The sequence below is a fragment of the Salmo trutta genome, chromosome 37 (genome assembly GCF_901001165.1).
Source record: "Salmo trutta chromosome 37, fSalTru1.1, whole genome shotgun sequence".
Taxonomy (NCBI): Eukaryota; Metazoa; Chordata; class Actinopteri; order Salmoniformes; family Salmonidae; genus Salmo; species Salmo trutta.
Window position 1 is genome coordinate 16,530,795 of NC_042993.1, and position 13,291 is coordinate 16,544,085.

Sequence of the window (13,291 nt, forward strand, 5' to 3'; positions counted from 1 at the left end):
GGACGATGGTCCCTAGACAGCAGCTCTGAGTGCCGTGTGGTCAGTTACCTCGCGAGGAGCCCAGGCGGGACAGGGAGGAGCGTCTGAAGGAAGGGTAGCCGAAGTAGCTGATGTCCTCAGAGAACATGGCGTCAGCATCGATGATGACACTGGGGTGGGCTGAGTGGATGTCAGCGTCCAGCAAGGACATCAGGTCCTCTGTAAGGTCAACACAAGAGAGAGGGATGTTTATGACATGACTTTTACTGTCCCATCAGGCAAGGGTCAAACCCATAGGTTAATAAAGACGTTTGCATTTAGAATGTTTCGGAAAACTCCATCGGTTCCACAAATGTAGCAAATCACAAATTTAGCAAATACCAACTATCTACATACATAAAGCTTTCACATAAGCCCCTTAAACCAGACCAAACGGTTTGAGAGCCCTCTGCTCCTTTATACAAAGCTGCCATGTTGAGTATTTCTTGCAATAGAGATTATCTTAATGAGAAAGCTGTAGAATACACATCAAGTTGAAATAAAGTGGTACCTCCAGGGAGGTAGGACTCGCTGGCTGTGTCATCACCATCGTCACCGTCCTCATCGTCTCTGCTCAGTAGGTTGTTGACGGCCAGGTTGACATCCAGGTTGGTCCTCTGGAGCTCCCGGATGATCACACTCCTAGACTTCCCCTGGAGGACCACCTGAGCCTGGGGAAGAGGGGAGGCAACATGAAGATCACCACCCAGAAATCAACCATGTGAAGATGGTGACTGAGCACCAGAGAGAAGTGAAGGCCATGTGTTGAGGACCTTGTTATAATTAATGAGGGGCTCTGGTCAAGCAATAAAATTCTCATATGGTGGGGTCACTTCCAGAATTTAAATAAATGTAGTTGAGGACAGACAGTGGGTCTAACCTGGGAGATTAGTTCCTCTGGGATGACCGAGGCAGGGATGACAGGCTGGGGCTGGCTACCCAGGAGACCAGAGCCCCGGTCCCTCCCTGTGCGGATCACCCTGGTCTGACGTCTTGAGTCCCTGGCAGCTGTAGACGACCTCCCAGAGGAGCCTCCACCACCTCCACTGACAGCTCCTCCTACACCTCCTCCCCCTGCACCTCCTACACTGCTGCTGCCACCACCACCTCCTCCTCCTCCACCTGATCCACCGTTCACCCCGGAGCTCCAGCGACTCCTGTTATAGCACAAGGCGAAGGTCAGGCACAGCAGTCAGCCACACAGCAGAAACTCTCAACTCAACACACGACTGCCTGCCTGCGCACTGGATTAGCAATTAACCATGGGACAGCTGGCTTTCACAGAGAGAGCAGAGGTCCTAGGGTATTTATGCATACCGCAATTTGGAAGCAATAGTTTGGTAGCAAATGTCTTGTCATTTTTGAGAGATGAATTTGACTACATTAAATCTCATAATTAAAGGGCCAGTAAGGTATGAAAAAAAAATGAAGGATGGTAGATTGCTTTCACCTACTGTCATTCAAAATCAGCCCACAGCACATTTCTAGCAAAGCTCAATTGGTATTTTATGTTTATGCCTTTAACCTCAGAGCTGCTGCTGCTTTGGATTGAAGGTCCCAATTTCCAGGACAACTCTGTGCTACAAGGTCTGGTTCTGACCACGTCATCTCATTTTACATGGACAATACCTGAATCCTGGATAGTAATAATGCCTTCAGCAGTCCTGCTGCAGCTGTCTTTGTCTAGGCCTAAGTGGCGCTAATGCACATGAAGCCATATAACGACTTTACCCGAGTGTGTCTAGGGGAGGTTTTTCCTGAGGGCCCTTACTGCCAGAACTTACCCAAGGGTGTTGCCTGCCAGTCTGCCCAGTGTGTCAGAGCCAGACAGGAACCAGGGAGGATCACTAGTCCTGCCTGGCCTGGAGCTCCTTCCTGTCCCTGAACCACTGCCACTCAACTTTGAACTGGAAACAAAAGACGGGAGATCAGATCAGTTACTACATACCTAGTAGTCCCACATTATGGGACCAAAGATTAAGATGACAACCTGGGAGTGGAAATCCCAGGTTGTGGCCCATGTCTAGGGCTTTTACATTTTTATGTTGAAGGTTAAAAAAAACAACAGGGGAAATGGAGACTAGCATGGCAACACCCTCGGGAATCAGAATTAGCTGCAACTCGTTCCGCCTTCAAGACTTATTCCTTTTTAAAGGTTCTTGGGATTTTTTAGGGCTGCGATTGCTAACTCCTACAATAAAATCAATTGATATCATGGGAGTGTACTGTGTTAAATAAATTTGATGTCTATTGTACATGGATGTGTGAATATGCTGCAGTCTACGTTTAATTGAGTCAATTGCATTACATACTTGCCACCAAATCATGAGCAACGCCTGAGACTGACCATAACAGCATTGTCCTGTCAGATTCAAAACCATGACTCTTTTGTACACAGTATCTCAATATATTGTGAATTGCTTCCCAATGAAAGAATGCAGATACATTTTACTATTAGGCATTTTAGCATCACACAAAATATAGAAGTGTTTTAATTTAGCAACAGTATAGTAGACCTAACAATGAAAGGAATTGTGCAGACTTATGCAGAAATAAAATATAAATAACCTGTTAAAATGTACATTTGTTTACCATTTATCACACAAGTAGGACACGGTAAAAAAAATGAAATATAGTGCGGAGTGTGACTGGATAGTATTCCGAGTGGAAGCTTTGTTCAGTCAGCTGTCAAAGTTCCTGATTGAAAATGTGCAGTGCTCGTTTCCACAGTAAGGCCTTCCAGTAACCCACAATGTGGCCGACTGCAAAGCTATTACCATCTGAAACCATCTCATTTTCTTTTGAAAAGTTCAGCTTATTTTACCGTGCCAGGCAACAAAACATGTGCTCTGCAGAAAAGCTTAAAGTAAACCAGTCACATTATTCAACAGTCTCTCAGGCTGATTCACTTGCATGCTTTGCAACTAGAGGGCCTAGTTCACAGTTTAATGCTGGTCTGCTGGTAAAACATATATGGTATCAATGAAACTCACAAATGCATGTTGGCCACCAACACAATTCCGAGCAACAGCTAAAAAGGCATTCTTGCTCATACAAAATAAAACTAAAAGCAAATTCATAAATGCAATTGGCTTTCAGAACCCAGCCTAGATTTCCTAAATGCTAAAATACCATTACGAGCTTTGTTTTGTCTAGTTAGCAGAGATGGAATAAAATACCAATTACTTATCTATAAAACATACATTGTCCAGGATGCAAAACACCTCAACAGTCAAAACTTTCTGGTCTTTCATTTGTCAGTGTTTTAAGTGACCAAGTAATAACATAATGAAACCGTTCAAACTAGTAGGCCTAAGTACTTAGTAAGAACTCAGTGGATCTCAACTCGCAGGACTCGCCATTGCTAGGCTTCAGCATGCAGGAGTCAAGGCAGAAAAAAGATCTTGCTGCGTTTTGTAAATGCAGATCTAAAACGCTTCTTATTGTGAATTCTGCTCAGCTTCAGTCAGGGTTCGCTCCAAATCAAGAATGTAAAAGGACTCATTTTGTGCTTCAGTTGCACTTCTCCACTCGGATGAAATCTGCTCTCTCATAGGATCACCAGACACCATATCAGTCAGAGCGCTGTGTTCCGTACTTTCCTCCAGTGTAGTTTTTACAGTAACAAGTTACAAAGCAAGATTATCATCAGGCAAAACATTAGGAAATGTAGCTGGCTACATTCTTTCGATGACAAACATTACAAATATGATGGCCACCCATCGTTTGTGCAAAAAAAAAAAAACGTGCTTTTTCATTGCAAATTAATTTATTAGCCAAATAGCATTGCACTTCTGTTGTCATTGGATGAAAACTATTTTCTGCCCGAATGTGTTGCACTAATGTATTTTGTGTGAAGAAGAACTATATAGTCGCACGCCCCTTAACACTACTGAAGCAAAACAAATTATAAAAAAATTCAATATAAAAACACAGGTGAAATGGTTGAAAACGCAGATTTTTTTTAATGGTATACGTTTTGAAAACGCCCATTTCTGAAAGCTAACGCAACCCCTGGTATATAAAGTTCTCTTAAACTCCATTAGGATGAAACTATTTTCCTAGTGTAAACAGTCTCACCCATCGTTGCCATCTGGTTTGGTCAGCTCCAGACGATCTGGCTGGACAGCAAAGCTGATCCGACACACACGTCCATCCTGGAAAGAAAGACATTACTACATATCAAAAAGGAAAAGGTGATGGCATGTCGCAAAAAAAAGACTGCACTAAAATATTTGTTTTATTAATAAATGGTGCTCTTATTTATTAAAAAAAACAGACAACTTTTTTCCAAAAGTAGTGCACTGTATAGGAAATATGGTGCCATTTGGAATCACAACCTCCATCCAAAATGTAGAGGCAGTACAGCTCAAATGTTATTGATTGTAATATGCATAAATCCTTCGATGTTACCTCAAGCAGAAAGCCAGCATGGTTTGGGCCAACTACACACTGTTTTAAGGTGGCCTGCTCCAGCAGGTTGAGGTGTGGATGACTGCATTGGAAACAGACAATGCAGTGAATGTTAACATGTTGAAAAGCTATAAGACCGCTATATATCTGTGGAGTGTGGTCCCTGCTGAAAGACATGGCTGAATAATACATTTGCTGATAATTCCACAGTTAAAAAAAATATGTATATAATATTCAGGTCTTACCTGTTAAAGTTGTATTTGTTGAGTTTCTCCGACACTTCACGAAGTCTGTTAAGGATAAAAATTAAATAAAAAAACTGACATTAGTGAGATTATTCATTTCTGTTCATGGTGTGAATCTGTGCTATTAATGATCTGGAAATCCATGGCCAATAAGGACATTTCTACTAGTCTGTACTCTGTGTATACTATAAGGAGCATGGCATCTGCTTGCACGACATTAACAAGAAGTCCGGTGAGAATCTCAAGTACATGAATACTGATGACAATAGTATCAAAATGGCTCACCAGCTTCATTTAAAAAAAATCTAAATAGCAGTATAGCTAAACAGTTAGAGCATGGTGTGTATAACCATCTGCATTGGGACTGTTGCCTTCACTCGCACAGAGGATGCCAGTGGGCAGGTGAGTCCCAAAGTCAAAAGAGACAGGGAATGTGCGGAGCTACAGTTGAAGTCGGAGGTTTACATAAACTCAGTTTAAATGTATTTGGCTAAGGTCTTTCACAATTCCTGACATTTAATCCAAGCTAAAAATTCCCTGTCTTATGTTAGTTAGGATCACCACTTTATTTTAAGAATGTGAAATGTCAGAATAATAGAGAGAATGATTTATTTCAGCTTTTAGTTCTTTCATCACATTCCCAGTGGGTCAGAAGTTTACATACACTCAATTAGTATTTGGTAGCATTGCCTTTAAATTGTTTAACTTGGGTCAAACGTTTCAGGTAGCCTCCCACAATAAGTTGGGTGAATTTTGTCCCATTCCTCCTGACAGAGCTGGTGTAACCGAGTCAGATTTGTAGGCCTCCTTGCTCACACACACTTTTTCAGTTCTGCCCAAACATTTTCTGTAGGATTGAGGTCAGGGCTTTGTGATGGCTTAAGGACAACAAAGTTAAGGTATTGGAGTGGACATTTTGCCACAACTTTGGAAGTATGCTTGGGGTCAAAAGTCCATTTGGAAGACCAATTTGCAACCAAGCTTTAACTTCCTGACTGATGTCCCAAAATATTGCTTCAATACATCTACGTAATCTTCCTTCCTCGTGATGCCATTTATTTTGTGAAGTGCACCAGTGTCTCCAGCAGCAAAGCACACCCACAACATGGTGCTACCACCCCCGTGCTTCACGGTTGGGATGATGATCTTCAGCTTGCAAGCCTCCCCCTTTTTCCTCCAAACATAACGATGGTCATTATGGCCAAACAGTTCCATTTTTGTTTCATCAGACCAGAGGACATTTCTCCAAAAAGTACGATCTTTGTCCCCATGTGCAGTTGCAAACCGTAGTCTGGCTTTTTTATGGCGGTTTTGGAGCAGTGGCTTCTTCCTTGCTAAGCGGCCTTTCAGGTTATGTTGATATAGGACTCATTTTACAGTGGCTATAGAGATACTTTTGTACCCGTTTCCTCCAGCATCTTCACAAGGTCCTTTGCTGTTGTTCTGGGATTGCTTTGCACTTCTCACCAAAGTACATTAATCTCTAGGAGACACAACACGTCTCTATCCTGAGCGGTATGACGGCTGCATGGTCCCATGATGTTTATACTTGCGTACTATTGTTTGTACAGATGAACGTGGTACCTTCAGGCATTTGGGAATTGCTCCCAAGGATGAACCAGTTCTTGGCTGATTTCTTTTGATTTTCCTATGATGTCAAGCAAAGAGGCAGAGTTTGAAGGTAGGCCTTGAAATACATCCACAGGTACACCTCCAAGTGACTCAAATGATGTCAATTAGCCTATCAGAAGCATCTAAAGTCATGACAATTTTATGGAATTTTCCAAGTTGTTTAAAGGTTCAGTCAACTTAGTCTATGTACACTTCTGACCCACTGGAATTGTGATAATGAATTATAAGTGAAATAATCTGTCTATAAACAATTGTTGGAAAAATTACTTGTGTCATGCACAAAGTAGATGTCCTAACCGACTTGCCAAAACTATAGTTTGTTAACAAGAAATTTGTGGAGCGGTTGTAAAACTAGTTTTAATGACTCCAACCTACGTGTATGTAAACTTCCGACTTCAACTGTACATCCAACAGAGGAGACATCAGTACTATTGTGACCATTCTTTTTAGTACAAGTTTAGCAGAGTGATTATTTAGTACAAGTCCATAACTGTCACCATCCTAGACCTGCAAAATCTGATTGTAGGCAAGTTTAAAAACCATGTCGCGTAAAACGTGGCGGGCTGCCAGCTTTAATTCTTGTTTCAGCTCTAACATCTATTTTCTCAATGAGTGAACCAGGCACATTCCTTACTCCTTTTGCTTGCTATGAAATGACAGGTCAAATAGGATCAACAATTGTTTAAACAGAGCTTCAACTGCTATAGGCTACACTACTGAAAGCATTGATTCTCATTTTAATGGCTGAAGTACAACAATGGTTATGGTGACAGGAAACAGGTGAAGAGAACAAACATTGAATTAATCCATATGTTCAAGGGAGCAAGTCAATACACCAAGGCTGATATCATACAAAAAGTCAGCCGCAGAAAGTGGACAAATCTTGTCAAGATGCAATATTACCTGTTGCAAAGGGGAAAGGCTATCAGACAGTTGAATGCAAGCTGTAAGGGGTGAACATTTAAGTAATAGGCCTACGCCAAATGACATTTCCTGTCAAGCAAGCCCAGTGGACAAGCCAATGGATGGCAATGACTTATAAGGCATGGCCAGCCGGTTGTCCAGCGACAGGAACCAGTCCCTCAGCAGAAGATAAACAATGAGCCAGCAACACTGCCTTGATATATGAGGCACACCACCCAGAGCCATTAATAACCAACATCAACAAGACAGAAGGGCTCCTTTAGTCTGCAAGAAATGTGTTTGCGTATTCTAAACCTAATGTTCTCCTCCTAACCTGTACAAAAATACTGTTTTACCCATGTGGGTCAGAGAAGAATTAGTGTCCTCAGCTGGGTCATGAAAAGACATCCTGAACTTGAGGCACAAGCAGTCCATGAGACTGGCTTGTGAGTCACAACCTATTCTTGTAAGCAAATATCCTATTTACTTGGGATAAAAGTATGCCTTTTGACAACTATGGTAAGAAACACCTCTTTGGAAAGACAAATAACTGCAGTTGAGCAGTAGGGGGATATATGAGCACATGGTGACCATATAGCAAATGTATGCCATTGCTAGCAGCTTTTAAAAGGCATGGCTTACTTGGGGAATGATTGTCATTCCACATCAGCCAATTCTGTCAAGATGAGCGAACATGATTGTATTAGGCCCAAGTGAAGTCAACTGAACCACCTTGGTCAAAAGCAGGTGGCCAATGGTACAGACCTGGATTCTACACATGTACAAAATCCTAGCTTCATATGTCATATCCTGGCTTTTAATTCAAGGTAATTGAATATGTGCTTTTCCAACGTCCCAATCTCTGTCTGAAAGTAGAACGGCCCATTAATCAGTTCAATCTCAATGGATGATATAAATAAGTTTACCATAAATCACCTACAGAGCAAAATGCAGGCCACAAGACAGACAGTCAACCGTCCATAGCTGGTCCTTGTCTCTCTTAAGCTAACGTCAGTAAAAAATTGTAACTTAAAAGGCCAACTCCACTTTCAAACTCATTTTTATTATGTCCAGCATATGTGAAAACGGCGCATTTCTGTTTTGTACTTAAAAGAATACAAAGTTATAAAGTTCTTGCTACACGATATCTTCAACAGTGATTTTCAAACAGTCTGAGATTAGCGGTGACATGGGGGCCAAGAAAATACACCCTTGGCCTAGAAACTCGTTGCAGGTTTTGAAAATCATTCTTTTTTACTTTTAATCCTACCTGCAATGTCATAGAGAAGCATTTTTTAAAGGACCTTATCTTTTTAAACCACATATCGAAAAGCCCTGTTTTCACATACTGTATTGGTTTGATGCTGGAGATTATGAATATGACGTTGAAAACGGGCTGATGTTTATTTTTTCATTTAACCTTTATTTAACTAGGCAAGTTACAAGTTCACGAGGAACAGTATTAGTTGGTCGACTAACGTTTGTTAGTTAACGTCGTTGGCTAGAAAAACAAGTCGAAGCAAATAAGCAATCCTATGTTAGTTTACAATTGGTTGGCTGGATAACAGTACCTATCACGCAAGCAACATATTGGCACAAGTGTGGCTAGCTTAGCTAACGTTATCTAGCAATGACTAATACATTAGCTAGCTTATTAGCCACTTAACTAGCTAGCTACATCTTCAATGGTTCCGTTGAGCTGGCCAACTGGATAGTCGACAATAAGATATCCAAAAGGTAGCTAACATAATATACACAATGTCAAATGCAAAAAAACAAATATTGACGGATCTTTTCAATGCCATAATCACTGACGTCCCCCCCATCCCCCAAGCCGCATTGTCCGTCTCAACTCTGACCATCGGCCAATCACTCCAGGCAGAGAACGAACTAAACAGTTCCGTTAACTGCTACTAGCTCTGGCTAACTAGCTTGTTAACCTAGCAGGCTAGCTAACGTCGTTAGCTACGTTGAAGAGGCTTGTTCAAGATTCCGGGCCTTACTTCAAGAACGGTAATGTGGTCAAAAATTGTTCGATTGAAATACACATGACAATATGAACATTGCCTCGAAACAAATAGATAATCGTCGGGTGCCACACCCTACACATATATATTGATTTAAACCCTTATTTTCCACGCCCGCAACAAATACCTGTCATTGAGCTGGTCCTCAGTCCCGGGCAACGGGTGAACCACGAAGTGTATGGATGTCATGGATCCAATCCAAATTAACACACAAATGTGTCAAGTGTGTGGGAAATGTTATTTTCTCGATATCTGTATACGTAAGGATTCATATAAATATTTTCTGACAAAAAATCCCGAGCTTAGAACTACAGCCTCCTCACCCACATGCCGCCATCTTAACTCTACCAAGCTTTTTCGTTCTGTATGTTGATTAACGCTAGCACACACGCAAACTGGATGCTGGTTGGACCTTGAACAGAACAGGGAATATGTTAAACGGAACGGGATTGGTTTAGAGAAGAAAGGCAATGAAGAGAAAGGAAATGAACATTTCTAGACGTCTAGCTCGTGCTATTTTAAAAATGTTACTGGATTGTGATAAATCTATTGGATAGAAAGCAATATTTTCATGGTCTATGTTTTGATACAGACATTGTCTCTATAACATCTTTATATACATTGGTTGCCAATTTAGCCAACAGTCAAACAAGTAAGACAAAAACAGTTCCTCCAGGGACACTGTCTGGAGCCTCTCCCTATTATAGGTCTCTAAATCTACCCTAAATAAAAATGAACAATAAAATAACACCAAGGGTTCACTCAGAGTTTGAGTGTGTGTTATTTGGGTATTTTATTAGGATCCCCATCAGCTGTTGCGAAAGCAGCAGCTACTCTTCCTGGGGTGCACACAAAACATGAAACATAATACAGAATGACATAATATAGAACATCAATAGACAAGAATGTGTTCATATATGATGTTTAGGATTAGTAGACTACAGTTTAAAGGAAATTGCTACAGTTTTTTTTATATTGGTCCTGACGCAAGAGGTAGGATAATTATGACAGTCTCCTCTCCTAGAAGGAAGATTATACACAATGCCTCCAGGTGCACGATAAGGATGCACAAAGGAATGCTGCCAACAAATCCAAGGATGTTTGCGATAATCCATAATACATTTGGGGCTCTGTGGGGATTTAGCAAACAATGATAACAGGCGCTTCCTCTGACAATGACAAAACAAAAATTCATGTCTTACATTCAAACATTTCCTTTCCACTCTGTCATTACTTTTCTGATAAATAAACATTCTCCGTTATGCAAACTGGTATGTGGATACTATAACATGGAGATTGAGGATCACTGTCCAGTATGACTTCCGTGTAGGTGTATATTAGCCAATGATTGCATCCCATTCCATTTATAATCCCCATGCTCCCTCTGCTGGTTGACATCCCCACAGCTCAAGAGAGGAATTACATACTTCAATTAAATGTCTAGTTTTGAATTACATTTGGTTGAGTTGTCAACTAACATAAATTCAACGTGAAATCAACCAACATTATACCCTATCATAGGATTTAAGTTAAAAGTTGTGTGAATAAAATACGACATTTTCTTATATTTATGACTTTTTACAAATCCAATCCGTTCAACGTTGATTCAAAGTCATCATATTTAATTTTTGGTTCAAATGATGTGGAAACAATGTTGATTCAACCAGTTTTTGCCCAGTGGGTATAGTGGCGTAATGAAAAAGGTCCACAGATATAGCACCTGTCTACAGATCTTCAGTAACCACTGTCAAAATCATACATGTGTCCTATGTTCTTTAAAAAGTGTTTTCTATTTGAATGCATTTATTTATTTATTACTTCTTCCAGTTAAACACATGAAAAAAATTGCTGTTTTATAATGCTATTCTAGACATTTTGTCAGGAGGCTATGAGAAAATGTCTAATTTCCTTGATGTCTACACATTTTCTATGGGTCAGACAGAAAAATATGTTGTTTTATAGCTCATCTCATGCTATTGCTTACATTTTGCCATGAGGCTGAGAGAGAATTTTGAAGTTTTCAATTCTACACATTTTGCTATCATAAATTATCTGGGTGGCCCCGACCTACAGGGGGGCCAGAACCCAATTTGTTAATATTTTGTTTGGGGGGGAGGGGGGGGGGGCTGCATGCCTGTTCGGTAATCCGGCCCTACTAATATTTAAATATCTATACATGAAAATGTAATATATTAAAGAGCCAGAATAACCAAAGGGACACTGGATATGGTGGGTTAAAAATGCAATACAGTATTTAAAATGCAATTCCCCTTCCTGAAATAATTGGAAATTAGGGAAATTGACAATAGAACAGCAGAGTAAACTTAGGCCAGCCTAGATACAGTAAAAGGCACCCCTTCACTGCTTGATTCATGTTGCCCTGGATATGAGTGCTGTGCTGGCCTAATTATGGCAGAACCCCCAAAAGAAGCATGGCAGCAGGAACCAAAGGTATAATTATTTTAGCCTGTTTTTAAATTTCCACACAGCAATAAAAACATGATGGCTGGCTTTCGCTACGCATCCAGTGTTGTGGGATTATATGTTACAGTACATATTTTTGAAGATAAATTATTAAAACATTTTGATAGACCTGGTGCAGTTTTTTAGATAACTCTATTATGTAGCAGAAGCATTGATTGCATGTACCTACTCATCGAGAAACAACTTCAGCAGTTTAGACCTATGGTCTGTCTGGGTTACTTTAAGTTTGTTTTTTATAACAGCAGATGGCAGGCTTTGTCTTTCACTTTTAGAGAAGTGTGTTGTTGGCTGCTGACAGAGTATCCCAGAGACAGGGCCCTAGTCCTAACCTTATGATACCCAATAACTCTGTCAAATCACAAGTATTTGACTGTTTATTAAAAAACATTTACTTTTTCAAGAAATATTGTATTTTATGATCACAGTATCAGAGGAAGAATTCATTTATGAAGGAATTTAATACAGAAAATAAAGATTTCTATATTTCTCCAAAAAAAAAAATATACAGTATATGCTCTGTGTTAAAAAACAACACAAATGGAAAAGGATACATCTGTGTTCTCAGGGTATAAAATTATCTAAACTGTATACAACTGCTCATTTGAATGACAAAGAGGCACATAGGTGATGCTACGGGTTTGTCTGTTCGTCATCTCTTTCTTCTTCATCATCAGCCTATACAGTAGAGGAAATTAATAATACTCTGATATTCATTACTGTACAGCCCATTTGAGTATAGGAGTGGAAAAGAAGGGAATAGAGAGCTCCACTTCTCTCTGCCCGCCCCTGAGGTGAATGAGTGGAGAGAGTCCTTCATCTGACAGAGAGACTCTCTCATTCCCTCAGAATCAACATAAACTGCAAAGTTCCCAGAGAGCCAGCTGCTGTGATCTGCTTCACACTCACTTGCTTTCTTCAGTTAGATTTGGTACAGCTGGTTGACAATTCTCTCAGCGGTATTGCAAAATGTTTCTACAAAAAAAGAAAAACATGAGGGCAAATCTGGTTCATGTGGCCATTGGTCTGGTACTAGGTGTACACAAAGTAAATGTGAGGTGACCATGTTTTAGTTTCTTATCTTGTGTTATAACAGGTTTATAACAAATATTAAGTTGGTTTTTTACTTTCACCTCAGGTACTTTGCATTGTTGTATTCTGAATTGTCAGTGAAAAGCCATGTTATATTGGGGGGGGGCTTAGTTTACATGATGAAATGCATTGTGAAAATGTTGTTAAAATAGTTGGATGACAGAAGAAAAAAAAACACTGATTATTCAGATGATGTATATATTTTGCAGATTATGCTTGCTAACTGTCTGACAAGACATTTCCCTAAAAATATCACCTGCAAGAACATTTCCAGGAGTTAAACAGATTGTATAGCTGGTGGAACTGTCGCCAAAGCATGTTGCTTTTCCAGAAATCCACTGTGTGCCTCTGTGTATTCCTATCCTGAGGTGGTTGAACTCCATGCCAGTACCACTCTGTTGCCAATAAGCCTAAATGTAACCCTTTATCAGAGCCAAGTCAAAAAAGAACATAGAAATATCACTGTTATTTTTAGATTAC

At 40.2% G+C, this 13,291-nt stretch overlaps 1 protein-coding gene across 20 annotated transcripts in view; it reads right to left on the reverse strand.

Moving 5' to 3' along the window:
- The window catches only part of LOC115177521 (E3 ubiquitin-protein ligase UBR5-like), a 42,305-nt gene extending 32,707 nt beyond the window's left edge, over positions 1 to 9,598 (reverse strand). For 15 of the 20 annotated variants that reach the window (XM_029738372.1, XM_029738381.1, XM_029738382.1 and 12 more), the window contains exons 1-8: positions 9,366 to 9,598; positions 4,677 to 4,721; positions 4,432 to 4,513; positions 4,099 to 4,175; positions 1,803 to 1,925; positions 899 to 1,175; positions 530 to 689; positions 49 to 198 (exon numbers count right to left, since the gene is read on the reverse strand). In XM_029738372.1, coding sequence (XP_029594232.1) covers positions 49 to 198; positions 530 to 689; positions 899 to 1,175; positions 1,803 to 1,925; positions 4,099 to 4,175; positions 4,432 to 4,513; positions 4,677 to 4,721; positions 9,366 to 9,427 — 976 coding nt within the window. In that variant the 5' untranslated portion in view covers positions 9,428 to 9,598. The remainder of the gene's footprint in view (positions 1 to 48; positions 199 to 529; positions 690 to 898; positions 1,176 to 1,802; positions 1,926 to 4,098; positions 4,176 to 4,431; positions 4,514 to 4,676; positions 4,722 to 9,365) is intronic. The other 5 variants (XM_029738391.1, XM_029738392.1, XM_029738390.1 and 2 more) reach the window with 2 other exon arrangements.
- Between the last annotated feature and the right edge of the window lie 3,693 nt (positions 9,599 to 13,291).